The 20,783-nt window shown below is 44.5% G+C and overlaps 1 protein-coding gene and 1 pseudogene across 2 annotated transcripts in view; one reads left to right on the forward strand and one right to left on the reverse strand.

The window, feature by feature from the left end:
* Positions 1–13,189, forward strand: part of BTAF1 (B-TFIID TATA-box binding protein associated factor 1) — a 113,750-nt gene extending 100,561 nt beyond the window's left edge. For both annotated transcript variants that reach the window (XM_089690290.1, XM_089690291.1), the window contains exons 37-38: positions 1,121–1,291; positions 9,943–13,189. In XM_089690290.1, coding sequence (XP_089546416.1) covers positions 1,121–1,291; positions 9,943–10,089 — 318 coding nt within the window. In that variant the 3' untranslated portion in view covers positions 10,090–13,189. The remainder of the gene's footprint in view (positions 1–1,120; positions 1,292–9,942) is intronic.
* A 3,775-nt stretch (positions 13,190–16,964) lies between these two features.
* On the reverse strand, positions 16,965–18,505 carry LOC149451713 (uncharacterized; annotated as a pseudogene).
* Between the last annotated feature and the right edge of the window lie 2,278 nt (positions 18,506–20,783).

The following is a 20,783-nucleotide window of genomic DNA, read 5'->3' on the forward strand; positions in this document are numbered from 1 at the left end:
TTTGGGTGGTGGAAGATTTAGGTCACGTTCAGGTATTCCTTTTGCGGTTTGGATTGATAAGACCCTGCCATCCAGGAGGGGTCAGTTTCCATCAGCTTTTAGTCCATATTTGGAGAGGACTCCAAAGATGTATCCACTGTAGGTCATGCTAGGTATTTACACATCCTGCAGTGCTGCAGTCTGTGATGTCCAGTGATTTTTCAGGTCGGCATTTAATTTAAACATTACTATCTGGTAAAGAAGAATTTCTGCTTTATGATGGTGCAAGCTATAGTCCTGAGACAGAATTTTCATGAGCTCTGAATCTAGATTTCTTTCCCCCAGTCCTTGTATTGATGGTAAACCTTGACATATACCCAGGGAAGTTAATAGCCTCAGGTGATATAGAGATAATACATTCCCCCTACATAAGTTCTACCTACCGCTTCTCTCCACAGCCATTCAAAGTCCAGGATGTATACAACTTGTATGAGCTTTGAGAAATCAGGGGGTAGGGAGCTCAAGTTACTTTGCAGACCTTAGTGAGAGCTAATTGAATGGAAAGGATACACCCTCCCTTCACACAGCACAACAGGGCTAAGGCAGTCAGTCACAGGCTGTGTGCTAAACCTGTGTCAACGTTTTATCACTTGGTCTCAGGAAAGCTTGTCAGAAGCGACTCCTGCAGTTAGCAGAGGAGCAAGGCGGCAGAGGGAAATGGCAGAGGAGCAAGGCGGCAGAGGGAAATGGCAGAGGAGCAAGGCGGCAGAGGGAAATGGCAGAGGAGCAAGGCGGCAGAGGGAAATGGCAGAGGAGCAAGGCGGCAGAGGGAAATGGCAGAGGAGCAAGGCGGCAGAGGGAAATGGCAGAGGAGCAAGGCGGCAGAGGGAAATGGCAGAGGAGCAAGGCGGCAGAGGGAAATGGCAGAGGAGCAAGGCGGCAGAGGGAAATGGCAGAGGAGCAAGGCGGCAGAGGGAAATGGCAGAGGAGCAAGGCGGCAGAGGGAAATGGCAGAGGAGCAAGGCGGCAGAGGGAAATGACACTTTGTGCTCTGGGTTGAGACTAGTACACACTGACATGAAATATGAACAAATCCTATTCCTCTACAAAGGTTTACAACCACTTTAAATGTTCGTTTCAGAAACGAGTAGTTAATGTATATCGGCTGATTACAAGAGGAACTCTGGAGGAGAAGATTATGGGTCTGCAGAAGTTCAAGATGAGCATTGCCAACACTGTGATAAGTCAGGAAAACTCCAGCTTGCAGAGTATGGGCACTGACCAGCTGCTTGACCTATTCACTCTGGATAAGGTAAGGTCAATGTTGTCTAACTTTGGGTTAGTCCTGTCCTTAAGCAGAGTGGCTAAAATAAGCTGATGTAATTTCTTATAATATAACACAAAATGACTTCTAAGTTTTTTTATAGATTTGATTTATCTTTTCTGCATTTTTAAAACCTTGTAAAGTTTAGTTTTTAAAAAATATAATTAACTCTGATGGCAACAGGCACTGTAGACATGTACAAAATAGGTGCAATCTAATACATGTCGTCCTTCCTCAGCTCATTCCCCTCTGATATTTTGGCGTATGTGAAAGTTCTTGAACCAAACTTGTTACTGGCAGTACCAGTAAGCATGGCTTTACTGTTTATGTGCAAGCACATATCTATATTTTCTGCTGGGCAGATGCCTTGTTGCACCTGTGTCGTTTCTGTTATGTGGGTGTCTGGCTGTCTCCAAAGGAAAGTGCTTACCTCTGTCACAAATTATTTGTAGCTGCATCAGTGACGAGAATGAAAAAAACTTGTATGTGCCTGCAGTACTGCTGGGCACAGCTGCTTGCTTGTCTACCTGGCAACCCTGATGCCTCTTTCATAGATGGTATAACTAATGCAATGAATTACTGTAGATGGGTGGTACACAGCTGATTCTTTAAATAGTGCAGCTTGTAAAGGTTGTGATTTAAATGTGACTTAAGACTAGGGCTGAAACAACTAATCAGCTATTTTCATAATAAATTTTGTTAACGGGCAGACTGACAACTCATGGGGCCCCCAGTTTTAAAGATGGCCGCCATGCAGCATTCATCTTTATGAAGCAACGTTCATGCAGCAGGCCTGCATGGAGGGGCACCAAGCTTGGCGACATGCAGAGTGGCAGGAGACTTAAGTTTGGCAACCCAATAAAGGGACCAGGAGCCGCTCATGGGCAGTGCCATCTTAACAGCATCATGGACCCCTGGGAAAAGCAATGCTCTAGGGCCCCTACCAATGGAGATGGTGCCTGAGGTGCGCATAGAGCTCCGTGGCAAGCAATGGGCATGGTCAGTGGGAGAGTCTCAGAGGACTGAACAGAATCTTTTTGCTGTATACACTGAACCTATATACCACAGTCCTTTTTATCCACAAAATACTAATCACGCTATCACACCTGACAGTCTCACAGATGCAAATAAATCTCAAAGGATCATTTTTGTTTTTATAATCGTTTCCATAGTATGTTTGTGTTTTTGTGCATAAAAAAAAAAAAGGTCAGGAGTAAGTAACAGAACAACATATAGAGTGCAGCAGTCAGGATGAGTGCCATGCTCACATCAGAGTCCTCAGAATTCTCCCTATGCAGCACAGCTCCAGAGCCCATGCCACTTTGCAGCACAGCCCCCAGAGCCTGCCCCCCCTTGCATCACAGCCCCCTTACACATGCCTTTTCACCTTGGTCCTTGGTGTAGCAGGTGGTTGGTGGTAACAGGCTTTGCTGGCTCTGAACTGTGTGTGGGCGGCTGTGGAGCCAGCTGAATGGTGAACTGCCATGCTCAGCCTCGGATAAGGCAGTGGGATATGTGAATAAAAGCGATGTTTGATGGGTGCCATGCTGTTATTGCACAGGTGAACACACAGACCTGTCCTGCTGCCAGATCTGTGGCCAAGATCAGCAGTTCACCATACAGCTGGCTCAGAATAGCACCAAGTGTTTTATGGGCATATTTCTCCTGTCTATGGACATGACTGGACAGTTGGCAACTAATCGAGTGACTTTTGTTGGTCGTTAGAAAAAAGCCAATCGGTAGATCGACTTCTGTTGATTACATACTGTATGATCCATGTGTGCCCACTGCCAAACACAATACAGTATGTGTAATAAAAAAAGTGCGCGCACACTGCATATACAGTATATATACACACAAACACACACCAGCACATTTCATCTAAAAATCAGCTTGATATAATACATGCTGCTGCCCTCAGCTCCTGGCATGCTGGGACTTGTTGCCCCAGCGGCTCAAAGACACAGGTGGTGGTATTGCATGAGAGGAGGAGGCTGTGCCTGTGTATTGGTGAGCAGGTATTGTAGAAGAGATTGGGGAAGTTCAGAACAGGTCCTTCCCCCAGAAGCAGATCGATTTTCTGTGTGGGAAGAACTGCACTAACAGCCTCAGAAACAGGAGCCTTGCTGCAGTCTCTTCCCCCACTTCCTGCCCACCAAAGTAAGCCATCGGGGTATTTTCGTTCTTTTCTGTGTAGTTTCATATTCTTGTATTAAGAGTTCTCTTGTAAGAACACTGTCAGAGCACTATTCTTTTTAGAAACAATGTATTTAATATTACAATGGAAATGTGTATGTAATAAAGTTGATAAGTCTCTTTAATGCAGGAATAGAATCATACATATATTGAAAGACATTTTAAAGTCCCACTGGGGGTTTGGCTGTGCTGAGCAAAGTGGGTATATGTATAGGTAAGCCATCGACACTACAACTTACATTCTAGCAGGCTGAAGCCCGTCGTTCACTGCAGGCTGTGTTTACTCCTCCCTCTCCCGTCATCTCCTGTAATAAAGTCAAATAAGGTGCGCTGGGGAAGGAGGCAGGTACAGTTTTCCCATTGGCTGAGGGGGCAGTGGAGGAGTAAAACAACTGTAGCCTCAGATTTTTACAGACACTGGATGTCCCTGGAACATTCAGGAACCGATGGTAAAAAATTGTGATTTCTGTGAAATTTGTGATTTTTACAACTGTCCCTGAACTTAATGAAGATGGCAACTCTGATGGGTCACTCCGCCCCTTGCGCCCCTTGTCAACATATATTATTAGTCTGAACTGGATGGACTTCTGTCTCTTTTTTTCAGCCAACCATTACAAAAAAAAAAGTTATAATCCTACACCCGTAGTTGATCCAGAGGAAGGCAAAAAACCCAGCAAAGCATGATCCAACTTGCTCCTGCAGGGAAAAAAATTCCTTCCTGATCCCCCGAGAGGCAATTGGATATTCCTTGGATCAACTTTACCTATAAATGTTATAGCCAGTTATCTTCTGTGTATCTAAGAGAATCCAGGCCTTTTTTAAAACAATCCATTGAGCTGGCCAGAACCAACTCTTGAGGGAGTCTATTCCACATTTTCACAGCTCTTACTGTGAAGAAACCTTTCCGTGTTTGGAGATTAAATTTATTTTCCTCCAGACGTAAAGAGTGCCCCCTTGTCCTCCTGTGTAGAAGTAATCACAGAGTTCACTATATGAACCACAGATGTATTTATATATGTTGATCATATCCCCCCTTAATCTCCTTCTTGAGACAAATTCAGTTCCTCTAATCTTTCCTCATAGCTGATCTCTTCCATGCCTCGTATCAATTTGGTTGCCCTTCTCTGTACTTTCTCTAGTTCCCCAATGTTTTTTTGTCATTGCTTAATAATGGTTGATAGCTTAATAATGGCATGCAAAGTCAACTATTTCCATCGATTATTTGGTCAGCCAATTAATTGACCTGCATACAGAATGCATTATTTGTTTACATATCATAAAATACAGTGCAGCGCAGTACACCATCCATATGTCAGTAAGTGCCTGAACTTGATTGTGAGAAGAGCAGTGTCTTCTGGGACCTGTATTGCTGGGCAGGAGAAGGAAGTGGTTTAAAGTGATTCTAAAAGGCAGTGTGGCTTTTTTTGGTTTTTTTTTTTATTTGTTTTTTTTTTTTACCTTGCTTTTGGGGCACTCTATACTACAGTGAAGGAAATAAGTGTTTGATCCGCTGCTGATTTTCAATGTTTTTGTGTTACAATACACCTACCATTTGATTTTTAGACTGGTCATTTCTTTGTGAGTGGGCAGAGACAGAATGGCAACAAAAAATTAAAAAGAAATGCATGTCTAACAAATTATGCACTGATTTTCATGTTCATGAGGGAAATAAGTATTTGATCCCCTATCATTCAGCAGGATTTCTGGCTACCAGGTGTCTTTCATACAGGTAACAAGCTGAGATTAGTAGCAGTCTCTTAAAGGGAGTGCTGCTAATCTCATTTTGTTACCTGTATAAAAGACACCTGTCCACAGGAGCAATCAAACAATCAGATTCCAAACTCTCCACCATGGCAAAGACTAAAGAGCTGTCCAAGGATGTCGGGGACAAGATTGGTAGCCCAGTCCGGCCTTGTGCAGGTCTACAAACTATCGCCAAGCAGCTTGGTGAGAAGGTGACAACAGTTGGTGCAATCATTCACAAATGGAAGAAACACAAAACTGTCAGTCTCCCTAGGTCTGGTGCACCATGCAAGATCTCATGATCATTGACACTCCACGAGGTGAGAACAGTGAGGAATTATCCCACAACTACACGTGAGGATCTTGTCAATGGTCCCAGCTGCCTGGAGATCACAATCCCCAAGAAAACAATTGGTAACACGCTACGCTGACAAGGACTGAAATCCTGCAGCGCCCGCAAGGTCCCTCTGCTCAAGAAAGATGTTCAGTGGCAAACTTCAGACGGGCCTGGACATGTGCTGAATGATGCAGAGGAGGACTAGTTGAAAGTGTTGTGGTCAGATGAGACCAAAATCGAGCTCTTTAGCATCAACTTAACTCACTGTGTTTGGAGGAGCAGGAATGCTGCCTATGACCCCAAGAACACCATCCCAATTGTCAAACATGGTGATGGAAACATTCTACTTTGGGGGTGTTTTTCTGCTAAGGGGACAGGACAACTGCACCGCATCAAAGGGACGATGGACGGGGCAATGTACTGTCAAATCTTGGGTGAGAGCCTTCTTCCCTCAGCCAGGGCATTGAAAATAAGTCGTGGATGGGTGTTCCAGCATGACAATGACCCAAAACACATGGCCAAGACAACAAAGGAGTGGCTGAAGAAGAGGCACATTAAGGTCCTAGAGTGGCCTAGCCAGTCTCCAGACCTTAATCCAATTGAAAATCTGTGGAGGGAGCTAAAAGTTCGAGCTGCCAAATGTCCACCACCAAACCTTAATAACTTGGAGAGGATCTACCAAGAGGAGTGGACCAAAATCCCTCCTGAGATGTGTGCAAACCTGGCGGCCAACTACAGGAAATGTCTGACCTCAGTACTTTGTGGCAAATCCCTTGTTGGCAATCACAAAGTCATGTTTTGTGAAGGGGATCAAATACTTATTTCCCTCATAAACATGCATTTCTAACAAATTATGCACTGATTTTCATTTCTTTTGAATTTTTTGTTGCTATTCTGTCTGTTACAATACACCTACCATTTGATTTTTAGACTGATCAGTTCTTTGTGAGTGGGCAAACATTCAAAATCAGCAGGGGATCAAATGCTTATTTCCTTCGCTGTATACCGTGGGGCTTGCTATAGGGGCACTCTAAAGGCAGGAGCAGCCAGAAGCACTAGTGGGGGACCCCAGAATAAAAATCGGCTGCTCTGTACAAAACAATTTTTATACAGTTTTTTGTATAGAGCAGGTAAGTATAACAAGTTTGTAGTTTTTAAAACAAAATCCAACGTTCACAATCACTTTAAGGGCTCAGTGCAGGGAAGATCAGCATCTGAGCCTAGAGAAGCTGGAGGCTGATTAACTTTATATGTAATTGTAATGCATATTTCCTCTAGTTTGTTTTTCTAATATTGTGCATTAGATTTAAATTTATTATATTTATGAAAGATTTATATCCCCCCTCCACCTTCATATAGCCTCATGTCTGACTCCCACTTAAAATACCCTGTATATCCTACCTGAGGGTATGTTATGTATAGATATAGAAGTTATATATTACTTTCACTGTTTCATAGCAGATAATCACTACTATAAGGGGTTAATTTATACTGTTTTTGTATTCTAAAGGGTTAATTTTTGGGGTTTTTTGATCCATGACAGGTGATAAAGCATGCTGCTGCTATTAAATGTCTTATGCTGGCAATACACGTATTGATTTTTGGCCGAGAATATTCATTAAAAAAATTTTGTACATTCAATGAATGTCTGTCAAAAATGTCACTTGCTTTTAACATTCAACTTTAAAATGAATTTAATCTCTGAACGAAAACCTACAAATACTATTCGAGAAACGTTTTCTATTCTGCTCCTTTTGAATCTTTCCGTCACTAGTGGGGTCAAATCGACATTCGTTTTCTACCACAAAGATTAGAAAAGCAAAAACCTTCTTGAAGTGAACAATTTTCTAACTTTAAAATTTGTGTTTGGCCAGCATATATATGTTCTGTTTTATGAATGAATAGAAGTCTATACAGACTCTTATCCATTCATCTACGGTGAGATGTTAGAGGTTTGTTTAGACCCCTAATGTCTCTCCAAAACAAAGGGAAAGAAAAAATATATTAATTTTATTTGGTTGACAAAAATAAATTAAATTGTAATTAAAATAAAAAAAAATGTAAGGCCCGCGTTTTGAGTGGGCACGGCAGCCTATTCAAGTGAATGGGCCGCCGTATCTGCGTTTCAAACAAAAGGTGCATGCACATTTTTCAAAACTCATCTGTAGGGAAACCACATGGTCTTTTGACCATGCGGTTTGTGCATGCGTGATACCACTGTGGGCTGAGATTCGTGGGGGTTTCATTCAGAATGTATGGCAGCCCTGCGTGTCTCGCAAGAGCAGCGCTATTTGGTTGCAGGTGGGTGCAGGAACAGCTCTAGCTCACACTAGCCTGCAGGCTGGTTGCAGGTGTAGGAATTGCACCTAAGGGTAGATTTAGGCATGCATCTAAATCTCCCTTACCTCCTCACCACCTGTTTTTAACTCATTTTTTTGCAGACAAATGCGCTACAACCTCATGCATTGCACACAGTGAAGATGTACCACAGACACCCCGCAGCTGACATGTAGCATTGCTACAAGTCAGGTGAACTTTCCATGCTGAGGCTGCGGTGCTTTGTGCCTGTAGCAAACACCCCTGTCTACTGTCTGTTGCAGCTTAAGAGGAGGTGGTTGGTGGGTGGCAGCAACACAGGTCAGCTGTGCATTTTTGCCTCCCCTCCTCCCAACCACAGTTCTTAAAGCCTAAGGCCTTGTTCAGGAGGGGCATACTACTGTGGGTCTGTTTTTAGCTACTCAGGGATGCATGGGTGTTCCCTGAACCCCCTTGCAGGCAATTCCCATCCATATCAATTGGGGCACAGCAACTGGATGGACACAGCTAGACATCCATGTGCCTGTACTCACTGTCTGTGTTTGGGGCTCATGCACCTATACCCACATGATGTCAGATTTGCCCTTGCAGCCCCTGTGTCCCAACTGACCTAAATAGGATTGCCTGAACAGGGATGCATGGGACACCTGTGCATCCCTGTGCAGGTAAACACTGCCCTGTGGGCGTATGCTTTAGCACACCCATTGAATGAGACCTTAGTAGGAATTTTACGTTTTTGGGGGTTTTGTGTTTTTGTGGGGGGGGGAAAAAAAAAAAACAAAGAACAAAAACCAACAAACCTGCAAATGTTTATCAAATTGCTATATTCACAAGATTTTAGGAACTATTGTGGGCCTAAAAAAAGATCAGTAGCACCTTTTTTTTTTTTTTTTTTTTTTTTATTCTACTGGTTATGTGCTTTCAGAAAATATATGGTTTTGGGGAGTCTTTTACAAACTCTGAAAAGCTAAAAGTTGTTACGAATACTGCGACACCTATCCAATGCAAACAAACAGATATCCAAGTCAGAACAGAATAAATGCAGACTCCAAATTTGCAGCTGCCCCTTTAGTCTATCACTAGTCTTTCAAATAAAGATAGGCGCTTGCTAAATTCCTAATACAGAATTACAAATTTGTGCAGAGTAGAAAACAAAAGAAAGAGAAATAAGTAGAAGTCTGCCAGAGTCTATAACCCAAAACCAAACAACGATGTAAGGTCTTCAGTGGATGTGGGATCAAACCAATCTCCCCAACTCTTCACCACTTGTCCAAAAAAAAAAATGCACTCACCAGAGGGTTTTGATCCCTTTTACAGGTAGGTCACCAAAGGGTGCTTTAGGCCAAGGAGTGGATTCCATGTGCTGCTTCAAATGATCAGCTTAATATGGTATACTCAGATGCTTTTAATGGAAGTTCCCTGCTTCATTATGCAGTATAGTGTTTATTGAAGGTATTGCACATAAAGTAGAAAAATGCACTCACATTACAGGGTGCCTGTATTACAGGCCACCAGTGTATACAGCCTTCCTGAAGATGTCACTCTGGTGAAACTTATGTAGAAGCGTCATGACTTTCGCTTTCGGGTCCCGTATGACGTCACGTCTGACTCGCGGAACGGAGGCTTGTAATGCCGGTCAGCCACTGGAGGCGGTGCAGTGACTAACATCCAATATAGGATGTATACACTGGTGCCGGTAGTATAGGTGCATAATGAGTCAGAGATGGATAAAGATGACAAAGGTCTGTCTTTGTGAGTTACTAACTGTTGTCTTAAATTTGCTTGCCCTGGATCTGGTGTCTCGCTGGGTAATCAAGCAAGGATAACCATTACTGCTTTACCCGTAAACAATAAGGAGAATGTTAAAGCAGATAAGGTATGCATCTTTAAAAACAGGTGAACAGTGGCAACCCTCCTATAGCTCCAATGACAGGTTTGCTTTAAGTTGGAAATGGTCCAAAGTTGGAAAGGCTGGGAGTGCCACACAAAGCTGTCTGCTTGTGGAATATCCATTGTGATGTAACCAGATCTTTTAATGTTTTCCCAGGATGGAAAGAATGAGAAGATGGAGACATCTGAAGCCAGTGGAAAAACTTCGATGAAATCAATCCTTGACAACCTCGGAGAACTGTGGAACCAGGAACAGTACGACTCTGAATTTAGCCTGGACAATTTCATGCATTCTCTCAAATAACTGCTGCTGCAGCTGCTCAAGTTTCCTCCGTGTTTTCTTTTTTTTTTTTTTTTTTTTTTTTTTTTCTTTGCTGATATTCAGCAGTAGCTGAGACGGTACCATCTATAAGATTTTGCAAGACGGATTTACATCTAGGTGGAATCTTAGACAGCCAGGAACGGGAGAGATTGTGTCAAGGGAATTATGCAGTCTTAAAGATGCCATGGATTTTGAGAAGACTTGAATCCTCTGTTATATACTGGTGCATCGTTCTTCAGCTGGAAAACAAAATCAAACAGATTTTATGCACTGCCAGCTGCTATTTCTAACATTCAGAGTATTTTTCTTCTGAGGAACTGGTAAATTAAATGTTTTTATTTGACCTGTAAAACTATTACAGGGATCTTGAGCTTACCTGCTCATCCCAGGACTGTGTGCAGCCATGCTGTGTGAGGGCCATTGCTGGTTACATTAGCAATGTTGCTCCAACCAGTAATGTAACAGGTTATGTGCACTCGGATGTTCAAAAGCCACTGAAGAAAAGACTGCTAAATGCAGGATATTTCTCTGTGGCTTTATCCTCTTTTTCTTCCCCTCAGTCTTTAATCTGTTTTAATCCTACTTTTTATGCAATATTTGCAGTTTTATTAAGTCTTATTTTTGTTTTCAGACCATTTGCTAGCTGCTTTTTCAGCGCTTATTGCACTAAACGGGAAGAAACGAATTGACAATGGAATGAAAATGGAACCTGTTTTCTATCAGCCTCCTAATGACTACATGATACAGAGACAAAAATCAGAATCTGGAACTACCATCTTGTGTTGTTTTTTTTTTTTTTTGAAACACAAAAATACACCAGAAAAATGCAATGCTAACACTTGTGTGGATGAGACGGCAAGTAGGTCTGCAGTTGGATTAAACGCGGATGAGACTGAAGATGTCCCTGTGCACATACCCTTAACTAAAGTCACCTTGTAAACTTTCACCTTTTAGTTTTAGGCCCTTAGCCAGCCATAAGAATATGGCTCCATTTTTATTTTTTTTAATTACTGTTAAGCCATGTGTTATGGTTCTAGGTTAGGCATTTAACAATCAACGCCAGCCTTGGAAGATCAGGCTTGGACTGCTTGTAGCCTTTCTTTTTGCTGGCAAGCCATTTGGAGATTGCAGTTTCTGCAAGAGGAATAACTGAAGGGCAGCACGTTGGTCAAGCCAGGTATAAAGTAACATCAGGGTTTTAGGGGTTAAATGGAGCTTTCTATGCACACTAGAGGCCTCATGTATAGCTGTTGTCTGAAAGGGAGTTGCTTGCTTTGCCCACAGCAGACAACTGTTCTTTCTATAGTCGTCAGGACAGAGAACATGTCATTGGCATTAACAACCCTTTTTCTTTACAAGCATGGCTTTGGTTTTTGAAATTGAAAACCAAAGTCACCAATTATTCTTAGGAGGCAGACACACAGGCTGAAATACTTCAGTGTGTCTGATGCCTGGTCATCACTGCATGCTGTGGTTCTTTCCCCTTTTTCATCACTTAAAGGCATAGTAATGATATGGGGGTCAGCAGAACGAACCACAGTGAGCATAGACCAGGATGTGACACTTTTTGGAAGTGTTGAATGCAGAAGATTTTTCAAGCAACATTGGAGACATTGGGTATCTGCAATGAAAAGAGTTAATAGTTACCCCTCCCATCACACATGGCTTTGGTTTGAGATCTGGGTTACTTCATTTATCTTGCCCTATGGATCCTGAGACTCTCTTGTTAAAAATGTTTTAGTAGTCAAGTTGAGTTCCAAAATCCAGGAAACTTTAATCTTTTGAAATGGAGTGATTTAACAAATAGTGGCTGTCCTTTCCTCAGGCTAAAAATTACATCATCCCTTCCTGCCTTGTTGCTAAAACTTTGCTCAAGCTTGTGATGGTGGGGTGAGCAGTAATGGTTGCAATCAAACCCCTTCACATGTGTGGTCCACAATCTCTTTTGCAGTATTGCTAAACTGTGAGCTACTGTGACAGGGAAAAGCATGCAAAGAGTGTTTGAATCCGCTGGGGCGTGTCTTAGCAATGTCCTAGAAACAAAGTAAGATGAAATGATGCCATCTCTGGGTGTGTTGGCCAGGCTCCTGGAGGTATGTAAATGGTTAACACCTATAACAAGGACATTTAACTTTGGTCAAAGCTGCAGTTTGTTTTTAGTCACAATAGAGGAAGCCCTCCACAAAAACCATAAATCCCAAATGAAATGAGACTGGATTTAGCTCACACCTCTTCTCTGTCAATGAATAACTTAATTGTATTAATTAAATGATTCCATAAAAGGAATCGACCACCAAGTGAAAGCAATGGATGATTTCTGACAGATACTGTTACAAATTCCGTTTTTTACATTCTGTTTTTATCTGCAGACATTCATTACCTTTTTAGAAAAAGGTGAACTAATCCCTAATGCAAACATTGCTTTAATGGGCTAAGTAACCACGCAGCTCTGTTTAGCAGAGTAACCCCTTGAAGCTCTGACGAGAACAGCTTGACAGTCAAATTTTCTCTGTACTAAAGATTCTTGCAACAAATACTTGAAAATTAATTTTGGTTGAATTCTGAAGTATGGGATAAAAGCAGTCTGCTTTTTGGGAGCTGCAGTTGTTTGGGCAACTTGTCTATTACCAGGAGAATTTGGTCATTATCTGCAAGATTTTTCCTTTCTGAATTTATATACATGAGGCCTTTTCATAAGTCATCCTTTTTCATATGAGACAAGGCATATGTTTCCCAGGTTTTAACCGACTGGCTCTTGCACACATATATTGCTATATATTTAGCAGACTGGGTTCCTTACCTGTGTATCTGTAGCTTTTGTTGTATACATTGGATAACCCTCGGCCTTTATATTTGTCAATACTTTTGGTGGGAGAGTGTTTGGCGAAAGAGTGGATTGTTGCACACGTAAGTATAAAATAATTAAATCTTGAATAACACATGACCTTCTCTATGTAAGATACAGGAAACAAGGAAAAAGTGTAACCTTTATGGAAAAGCTTTTGTCACAACTTTTACCAGTGGCATGCTGTAAGAATTACCATTCCATTTAAAAGTTTGAGAATAAAAACAAAAAATCCAAGTACTTTCTTCTTGTGTTCTGTGGAAACTGTAAAGGTGGATGAGACTTGTATTGTGGTGTATGAAAATACAACATCTTGTACTTTAGGTACAGTAGATACCGCTGCAGTCAGCTGTAGGGAATATATAGCACATTGATACACAAACCACTGACTATCACTTTGACAATCCAGCATTAGTGATGTTTTGTACAACATGGATTCCTTGCACTGTATCATTTATCTTCTAAGGGCTGTTATGGTGGAGCTGCTGTACTTGGCATATCAGAGTGAGTTGGCCAGTGCTTTGCAGCATCTAGTTGGCCAGTGCTTTGCAGCATTTAGTTGGTAAAAGAATGAGACAACTAGATGCTGCAAAGCACTGGCCAAGTGCTACGAAAATGTTCTGTTGACAGAGCAAACATTGACATTCCAGCTTTTTAAGCAAGAAATACAGTGCTTATAGCATGTTAATCCATGCACTGTCCTTTCCTTAGCCAGTTAGCATGGGATATTTTAGGTTTGATCTGTGACTTATGACGTTTGTGAAGCTGTCCATAAACCTATAAACATTCAATATATAGAAAGTAATTATCATAATTTTGCACAGAATTAACTCAATTATGAGGGGGTATGGCTGGACAGTGATTGAGTAAGCAGCGCCCTTTTGTAGCTAAGGCACTTCCATCCTGAGCTGAATCATTGCCAATCAGCACCTGAAAGCCCTACCATACATCTGCCCACTGCCATTGACCTGTTTGAAACATCTACATCTCCCCCATTCACTTTCAGTGTACAGGATTTGGTGTGCAATCTGCAGGCCTCAAAAAGGACCTGGTATGGCATCATTTTGTTTTAAGTGTCTGTGGTGTCTTGGTCAATGGACGGAGGTGCTCAGCGACAGTTTGACCTTAGGCGAAGGATGTTTCTTATCTAAAAGTCAGTAAGAGATGTGGCCCATCTATATCCAGCTAAAGCACAGGGAACCAGCAGCTTGAAAGATGGCAATGCTGCAGTGGCCCAGGGACTCTAGATCTCTTACTTCCTACAGCATAGGATTAATGGGTACCTGCAAACTGGAGGGTATCTTCTCTTCTGCCCAACCCCCCCCCCCCCCCCCCCCCCATCACAAGCTGTGGTTGCCTCTCGTACTGTTTGCATAACCTCAGATACTTTAGTTCAGCCATCCATCTTGGAAATGCTTAAAATCTTAAAAACATGACAATCATCAACTTTACAGGAGATGAATAACAATGACATGGGCCCCATTCACACCTGAGTTTTTTTTGTAATTCACAAATGCTAAACAAGGGCTATTGAATACAATGAGCTTTTGCTTAACACTGGAGCAGTCTGTTCATTTTATAGCTGACCGCCTGCCGTGTCCAATAAAGTACATGAGCTACTTTTCAGGCAGATTTGAGCATTTTGGGCCCCATAGATTTCAATGGGAATGGCTAAAAATGCTTGACTTGAGCATGTTTTAGCCTATATGAATTGATTTTCTTCCCCCTAGTGCTTTCCATTGGTTGAAACAAAGCCTGAAGCTTGAATACGCCTGTAATACTCTTCTAAAAATGTCTAAAGCTGCATTCACACTTGCAACTGTAGATTACAATCGGGAAAGATAGGCTAAGCATGAGAGAATGCAGCACAGAAGTGGAAAAAGAGGGTTAGCAACTTGGTCATCAAGTTCCTAAATGGATTTGCAGATATGGAGCTCAAGATTGTACTATTATCCTCAACTCTGGACCTAACCACACCAATGATAGAATTATAGTACCTCTGTGCTTTTGTCTTTAAAAATGGTTTAATCTCACCATTTGATCATAGCTCTTTCTTTGCTAGCTTTGGGGTCAATTGAGCACACAGGTTTCCTACCAGGCCTCTACCACTAGATTCTGCTGCCAGGACTAGGGTCCTTAAATCTCTCAACTACAGAGACACATAGGCACCATCCTCAAAAGGCCAGAGCACACTGCTACAATTCCAGGGGCCAAACCCTATCTACCTGGACTTTGCTGCAGAAATCATTAAACTTGGCTCTGACTTTCTTTAAGTCAGAAAAGCCCTCTATCAGCAGCAACCCGTGTTATTTTCAGCTGGTCTGTGAGTCCATTGTGCGGGTGAGAAAAGGGTCTTCCACTGGCTAGAAACCCTGTCTCAGAGGTGCTTTCAGGAGAAACTGTATAGAGGCAGTGAGGTTTATACATTACCATTGTGTGAGTGGAATCTCATCAGCCTGAGGTTTTCAAATGCCACCTATTTCTGTAACGTCATTCAAGTTCTTTAGTGATAAGTGTAGTTCTAACTCATTTTGACCCCGTCCCTTGCTCTTTATGACCATTCTACAAAGACCACATGGTCTGTGCTATGGGTTTGGTCGGGATTAGGCCTGTTCAAGTTGTTCTCAGAGTTTGGAAGGGGGTTGTTAAAAAAAAAAAAAAAATCAAGTTACTTATGGTAACGTCTTTTCCGGGAGTCTTTCAGGCCAGCACCTTGAGAGACCTCGGCTCCTCCCCATCTGAGGAAACACCTCCACCCTAAAATAAAAAGACCTCCAGTCCCCTCCGACCTCAGTTCACCAAACATCCTCCGGTCACCTGGGGGAGACACAACGTGAGACAACGTAATCACCACAAATCATGCTCACATAAATCATATCAATACTGGGTGGGAAACCGGTGCTGGCCTGAAAGACTCCCGGAAAAGACGTTACCGTAAGTAACTTGATTTTTCCCCTTACGTCTTTCAGGCCAGCACCTTGAGAGGATAAGCGAGTACTCACCCCTCGGGCGGGCTAACTGCTTGCAAGACCTTACGACCAAAGGCCTGCTCCTGCACCGAGACCAGGTCCAACCTGTAGTGATTGGCAAATGTGTCATAACTGGACCATGTTGCCGCCCTGCAGATCTGCCCCGGAGATGCCCCTGCAAACTCAGCCTGAGTAGCCGCCACTGCCCGTGTGGAGTGCGCCCTAATACCGTCCGGAACCTCCAGGCCTTCCGCCTGCTATGCTCCAGAAATTGCCAACTTCAACCAACCTGCCAGCGTCCCTCTGGAGGCCTTTTTCCCTTTCCTAGTTCCCTTGAAAAAAACAAAAAAGGATTTGGTGCTTCTAAACTCCCTAGTCCTTTCTAGATACTGGAGTACGCACCTTCTGACATCCAGTAAATGAAACTTTTTCTGATCATCCCCAACCGGGTCAGGAAAAAATGAGGGAAGGACTATGTCCTGTTCCCTCTGGAATCTTTGTGCCACCTTTGGGATGAAGGATGGGTCCGTTCGAAAAACTACCCTGTCTGGAAAAACACGGAGATAGGGCGACCTGATGGACAACGCTTCCAACTCACACACCCTCCTTGCCGTGGTGACCGCTACCAAGAAGGCAGTCTTGATGGTGAGTTCGTCAATCGAGCAGGACTCCAGGGGCTCGAATGGCGTCCTCGTCAACGCACCAAGAACCCTGGCCAAATCCCACATCGGGAACGGAATGGCCCTTGGAGGCCTCCGTCTCACTAGAGCCTTAAAAAAATCTAGCCACCAGCGCCTCCCTGGCCAGAGGTGTCTCCAGGAACACGCTGAGAGCAGAGATCTGTCCCTTGAGCATGCTAACCGATAACCCCATGTCAGCCCCCGCCTGTAGAAATTCCAACACAGACACTAAGCTGTGGGTTGTCAGCGACATCTGCCCACACCAAGCAGTAAAGCGACCCCAGACCCTACCGTAAATGGCCTGGGTCTCCTCTTTTCTACTGGCCAGTAACGTGGCCACCAACCTGGGTGAAAAACCTTTCCCTAAGAGGAGCTGCCGCTCAGAAACCAAACGGTTAACCTCAACTTCCTCACGTTGGGGCAAAGGACCGGTCCCTGTGATAACAAATCCTCCCTTGGTGGCAGTTCCCAGGGCGGATGGGAGGTTAAACTCTGCAGTGTGGCGAACCAAGCCTCCGTGGCCAGAAGGGCGCTATCAGAATCGATGAGGTCCTCTCTGTTCTGAATTTCCTCAAAACTAGGGGAAGCAAAGGAACCGGGGGGAAGGCATAACACGGCCGGTAGTCCCACTTTTGACTCGGCGCGTCCACCGCCCTTGATCCGTCTCCGCGAGACAGGGAAAAGAAAGCCGGGACCTTGTTGTTCCCTCCCGAGGCAAAAAGGTCCACGTCCGGGGACCCCCACCTCAACACAATATTCTGAAACACCTCGGGGTTCAGGGCCCATTCCGATTCCCTGAGTCGTGTTCTGCTCAGAAAATCCGCCTTCCTGTTTAGCTCTCCCCTTAAATGCACTGCAGACAGGGATGCCAAGGTCACCTCTGCCCAGGACAAGAGCGTTGCTGCCAAGGCTCCAAGGGCCCTGCTCCTCGTTCCCCCTTGCCTGTTTACGTACGCCACTGTCGTGGCATTGTCCGATAGGACTCGCACATGGTGGCCCCTGATTCTCACCTGGAAGGCTTGAAGAGCCTCTGCCACTGCCCTCAGCTCCCTCCAGTTTGAGGACCTGTTCCTCTGTTCCCAGGACCATTCCCCTTGAGCCACCAATCCTCCCAGGTGGGCGCCCCAACCCCTGGAGCTGGCATCTGTCGTTACCTCCCTGGACACTGGGAAGCACCATAATAACCCCTGGGTTATACTGGACGCCCTTCTCCACCACCACAGCGACCTTTTTACACTGGGGGGAACCAGTACTCGGTCCTCTAAGGAGTGAGAACTCCCGTCCCAAACTCCCAGGATCCAACACTGGAGGGGACGCATATGCAGACCCGCCCATTGCACTGCCGGGATGGAAGCAGTCAGACCCAGTACTGACATGACCTGACTTATCGTTATTGGCCCATTTCCCTGAACCAGTCTGATCCCAGCTTCTAGCTTGGACACCTTCTCTGGGGTCAGGCTGACCCTCTGCCTCACTGAGTCCAGAGAGTAACCCAGGTAAACCATCTTCTGAGAAGGCACCAGACAAGACTTCTCCAGATTCACCATCCACCCCAGGTGTTCCGGATGGCCCCGCACTATACCTAGATTCCTCAGAAGGTGAGCCTCTGAATCTGTGAAGAGCAGCAAGTCGTCCAGATAGGCTATCACTGAAATTCCCATCAAACGAATAGGAACCAGCACCTCCGTCAGAACCTTGGTAAAAATTTGCGGAGAGGAGGACAGGCCGAATGGAAGAGCCCTGAACTGCCAGTGTCTCACTCCTCCCTCTCCCTGCACTGCCAACCTGAGAAATCGCTGAGAAGTTTCCGCAATGGGCACGTGCAGGTATGCATCCTGCAGGTCTATGGACGCCATGAAGGACCCCGGCGGGATCAGGGACCTGACTGTAAATATAGACTCCATGCGGAACCTCCGGTAACGTACAGATCTGTTGATGGGTTTTAGGTTCAAAATCAGCCGGAAAGCTCCCGACGGCTTTTGAACCAGAAATACATGGGAGTACACCCCCTTCCTTTGTTCCCCTTCTGGGACCCTGACCACAACCCTTCGGTCCTCTAGATCCTCTAAAGCAGTGATCAGGGCAGCGGCCATTGTCGGGTTTCTCGGACGCGACGTCACCAAATATCTTTCGGACGGTGTTTTCACGAACTCCACGCGATAACCCCTTCTGACAATATCCAGAATGAAGGGGCTGGTGACCACCGCTTCCCACTGCGGGAGGAAGGCCGCCAATCTTCCTCCCACAGGAGGCACCGAGTCAGTGTGTCTTCCGGGGCTGCTCAGGAGGGCGAAAAATCGCTCCTCCCCTGCCCCGACCTCTCTGTCCTGTAGGCCTACCCTGTCCCACCGATCTAAGGCTCAGTCTCCTTAATGGACGGGCCCTACTCGTCCCTCCCTCCGGTAACTTCCTTTTGAGGGGAAAAGATTTTTTTCTTGTCTACCGTTCGGTCCAGCGATTCCTCCAACCCTGGGCCGAAGAGACAATCTCCTGTGAGAGGGATACCGCACAGTCTGACTTTGGAAGTGATGTCCCCTTGCCATGTCTTTAACCATAGTGCCCTCCTAGCTGAATTGGTGAGAGCCGCAGACCTAGCTCCCAACCTCACCGACTCAGCAGATGCATCCGCAATATAACCTATCCCCTGCAGAAGGGTCTCAAAAGAGGCCAGGATCTTCTCTTTGGGGGAGTCCGCCACTATATGAGCCTTCAACTGAGTAAGCCAGTACTCCCAAGTTTCTGGCTACCACTGTCGAGGCCATGGCTGGTTTCAGATTATACAAGGTAGAGTCCCAGGCTTTTCTAAGAAGGGATTCCGCTCTCCTATCCAGCAAATCCGGTAGGACCCCCATGTCCTCAAACGCCAGGTCAGTCCTCCTAGTCGTTTGGGAGAAAGCTGCGTCTAGTTTGGGGTTCTTGTTCCACACTGCAGCGGAATCCTCACTAAATGGAAACCGTCTTTTTAACGATTTAGAAAAGAACGGTTTTCTCTCTGGGTCCTGCCATTCCTTCTTAATAGTCTCGATTAAGACGTCATGTACCGGGAAGATTCTGTAACTATGCTCCTCCAACCCTTGATACATCTGGTCATGGAGAGATGGGGTCTTAACCTCCTCCTTTATGTCCAGGGTCTCATAAATTGCCCCCAAGAGCTCATCCACCTCCTCCAAGGACAATTTATACCGGGAGGGACCCCTACTTCCCTCCGAGGGATGGCTTTTACTCCAAATGTTCATCGTACTCTAATGGTGTCCATTTTGCTTAACATAAAATTGCCTTTTTGGATGTTTAGCTGTCTTTTCTGATTATTCTGTAAGTTGTTTTGTTTTTTGTTTTTTTATGCTGCACTGTGACATGTATAAGAAACCTATGATTTGCATAGTAATTTACAATCCCTCACACTTAGATAGGTACCTTTTTTTTAAATAACAGAATAGAGCGGATCGTGCATCACTGCACTTTCTTTTATTTAACTACATGCCGCCCAGCCACTGTAGATATACGGCGGCAGGGCAGCACTCGCAGGCAAAACCATGCTTTAAAACGTGTGTCTTGTAAACAAATAGGGGGCGCGTGCGAGGCGCGCCGCTGCCCTATCTGTCCTGCCGATCACCGCCGCAGATGTGAGTCGTCGGGTCACAGCCGGTCCTTAGCGGCTATGTCCCGGCGATCGGCGGCAAACAGTGACAGACAGCACAGCTGCAGTAGCCGTGCTGTCTGTCACTTCCCTGTCAGCTCGAGGATGAGCTGATCCCATCTAGTACACACCCCCGCCCCCTAGTAAAACACTACCCTCACTCCTATCCAAAATATTGGTTTTTTTTTTCCTCAAAATTGTCGCCTTTTTTTTTTATAGCGCAAAAAATAAAAACCGCACAGGCGCTCAAGTACCACCGAAATAAATTGGGGGGGAAAAAAGGATGTAAATTTAATTTATGTACCATATTGCATGACCGCGCAATTGTCCATTAAACTAGCGCAGCGCTGTATAGCAGAAAAATGGCGTAAATTGCAGTATCTATACCATACTTTGTAGACGCTATAACTTCCACACAAAGCAATCAATATACACTCATTGGGATTTTGTTTACCAAAAACATGTAGCAGAATACATTTTGGCCTAAATTTATGACCAACTTTAAGTTTACTATATATTTTTTATAGCTGACGGTAAACAATATT

This window comes from Staurois parvus, unplaced genomic scaffold (assembly GCF_062004578.1).
Source record: "Staurois parvus isolate SC_StPar_1 unplaced genomic scaffold, SC_StPar_1.0 ptg000525l, whole genome shotgun sequence".
Classification (NCBI taxonomy): Eukaryota; Metazoa; Chordata; class Amphibia; order Anura; family Ranidae; genus Staurois; species Staurois parvus.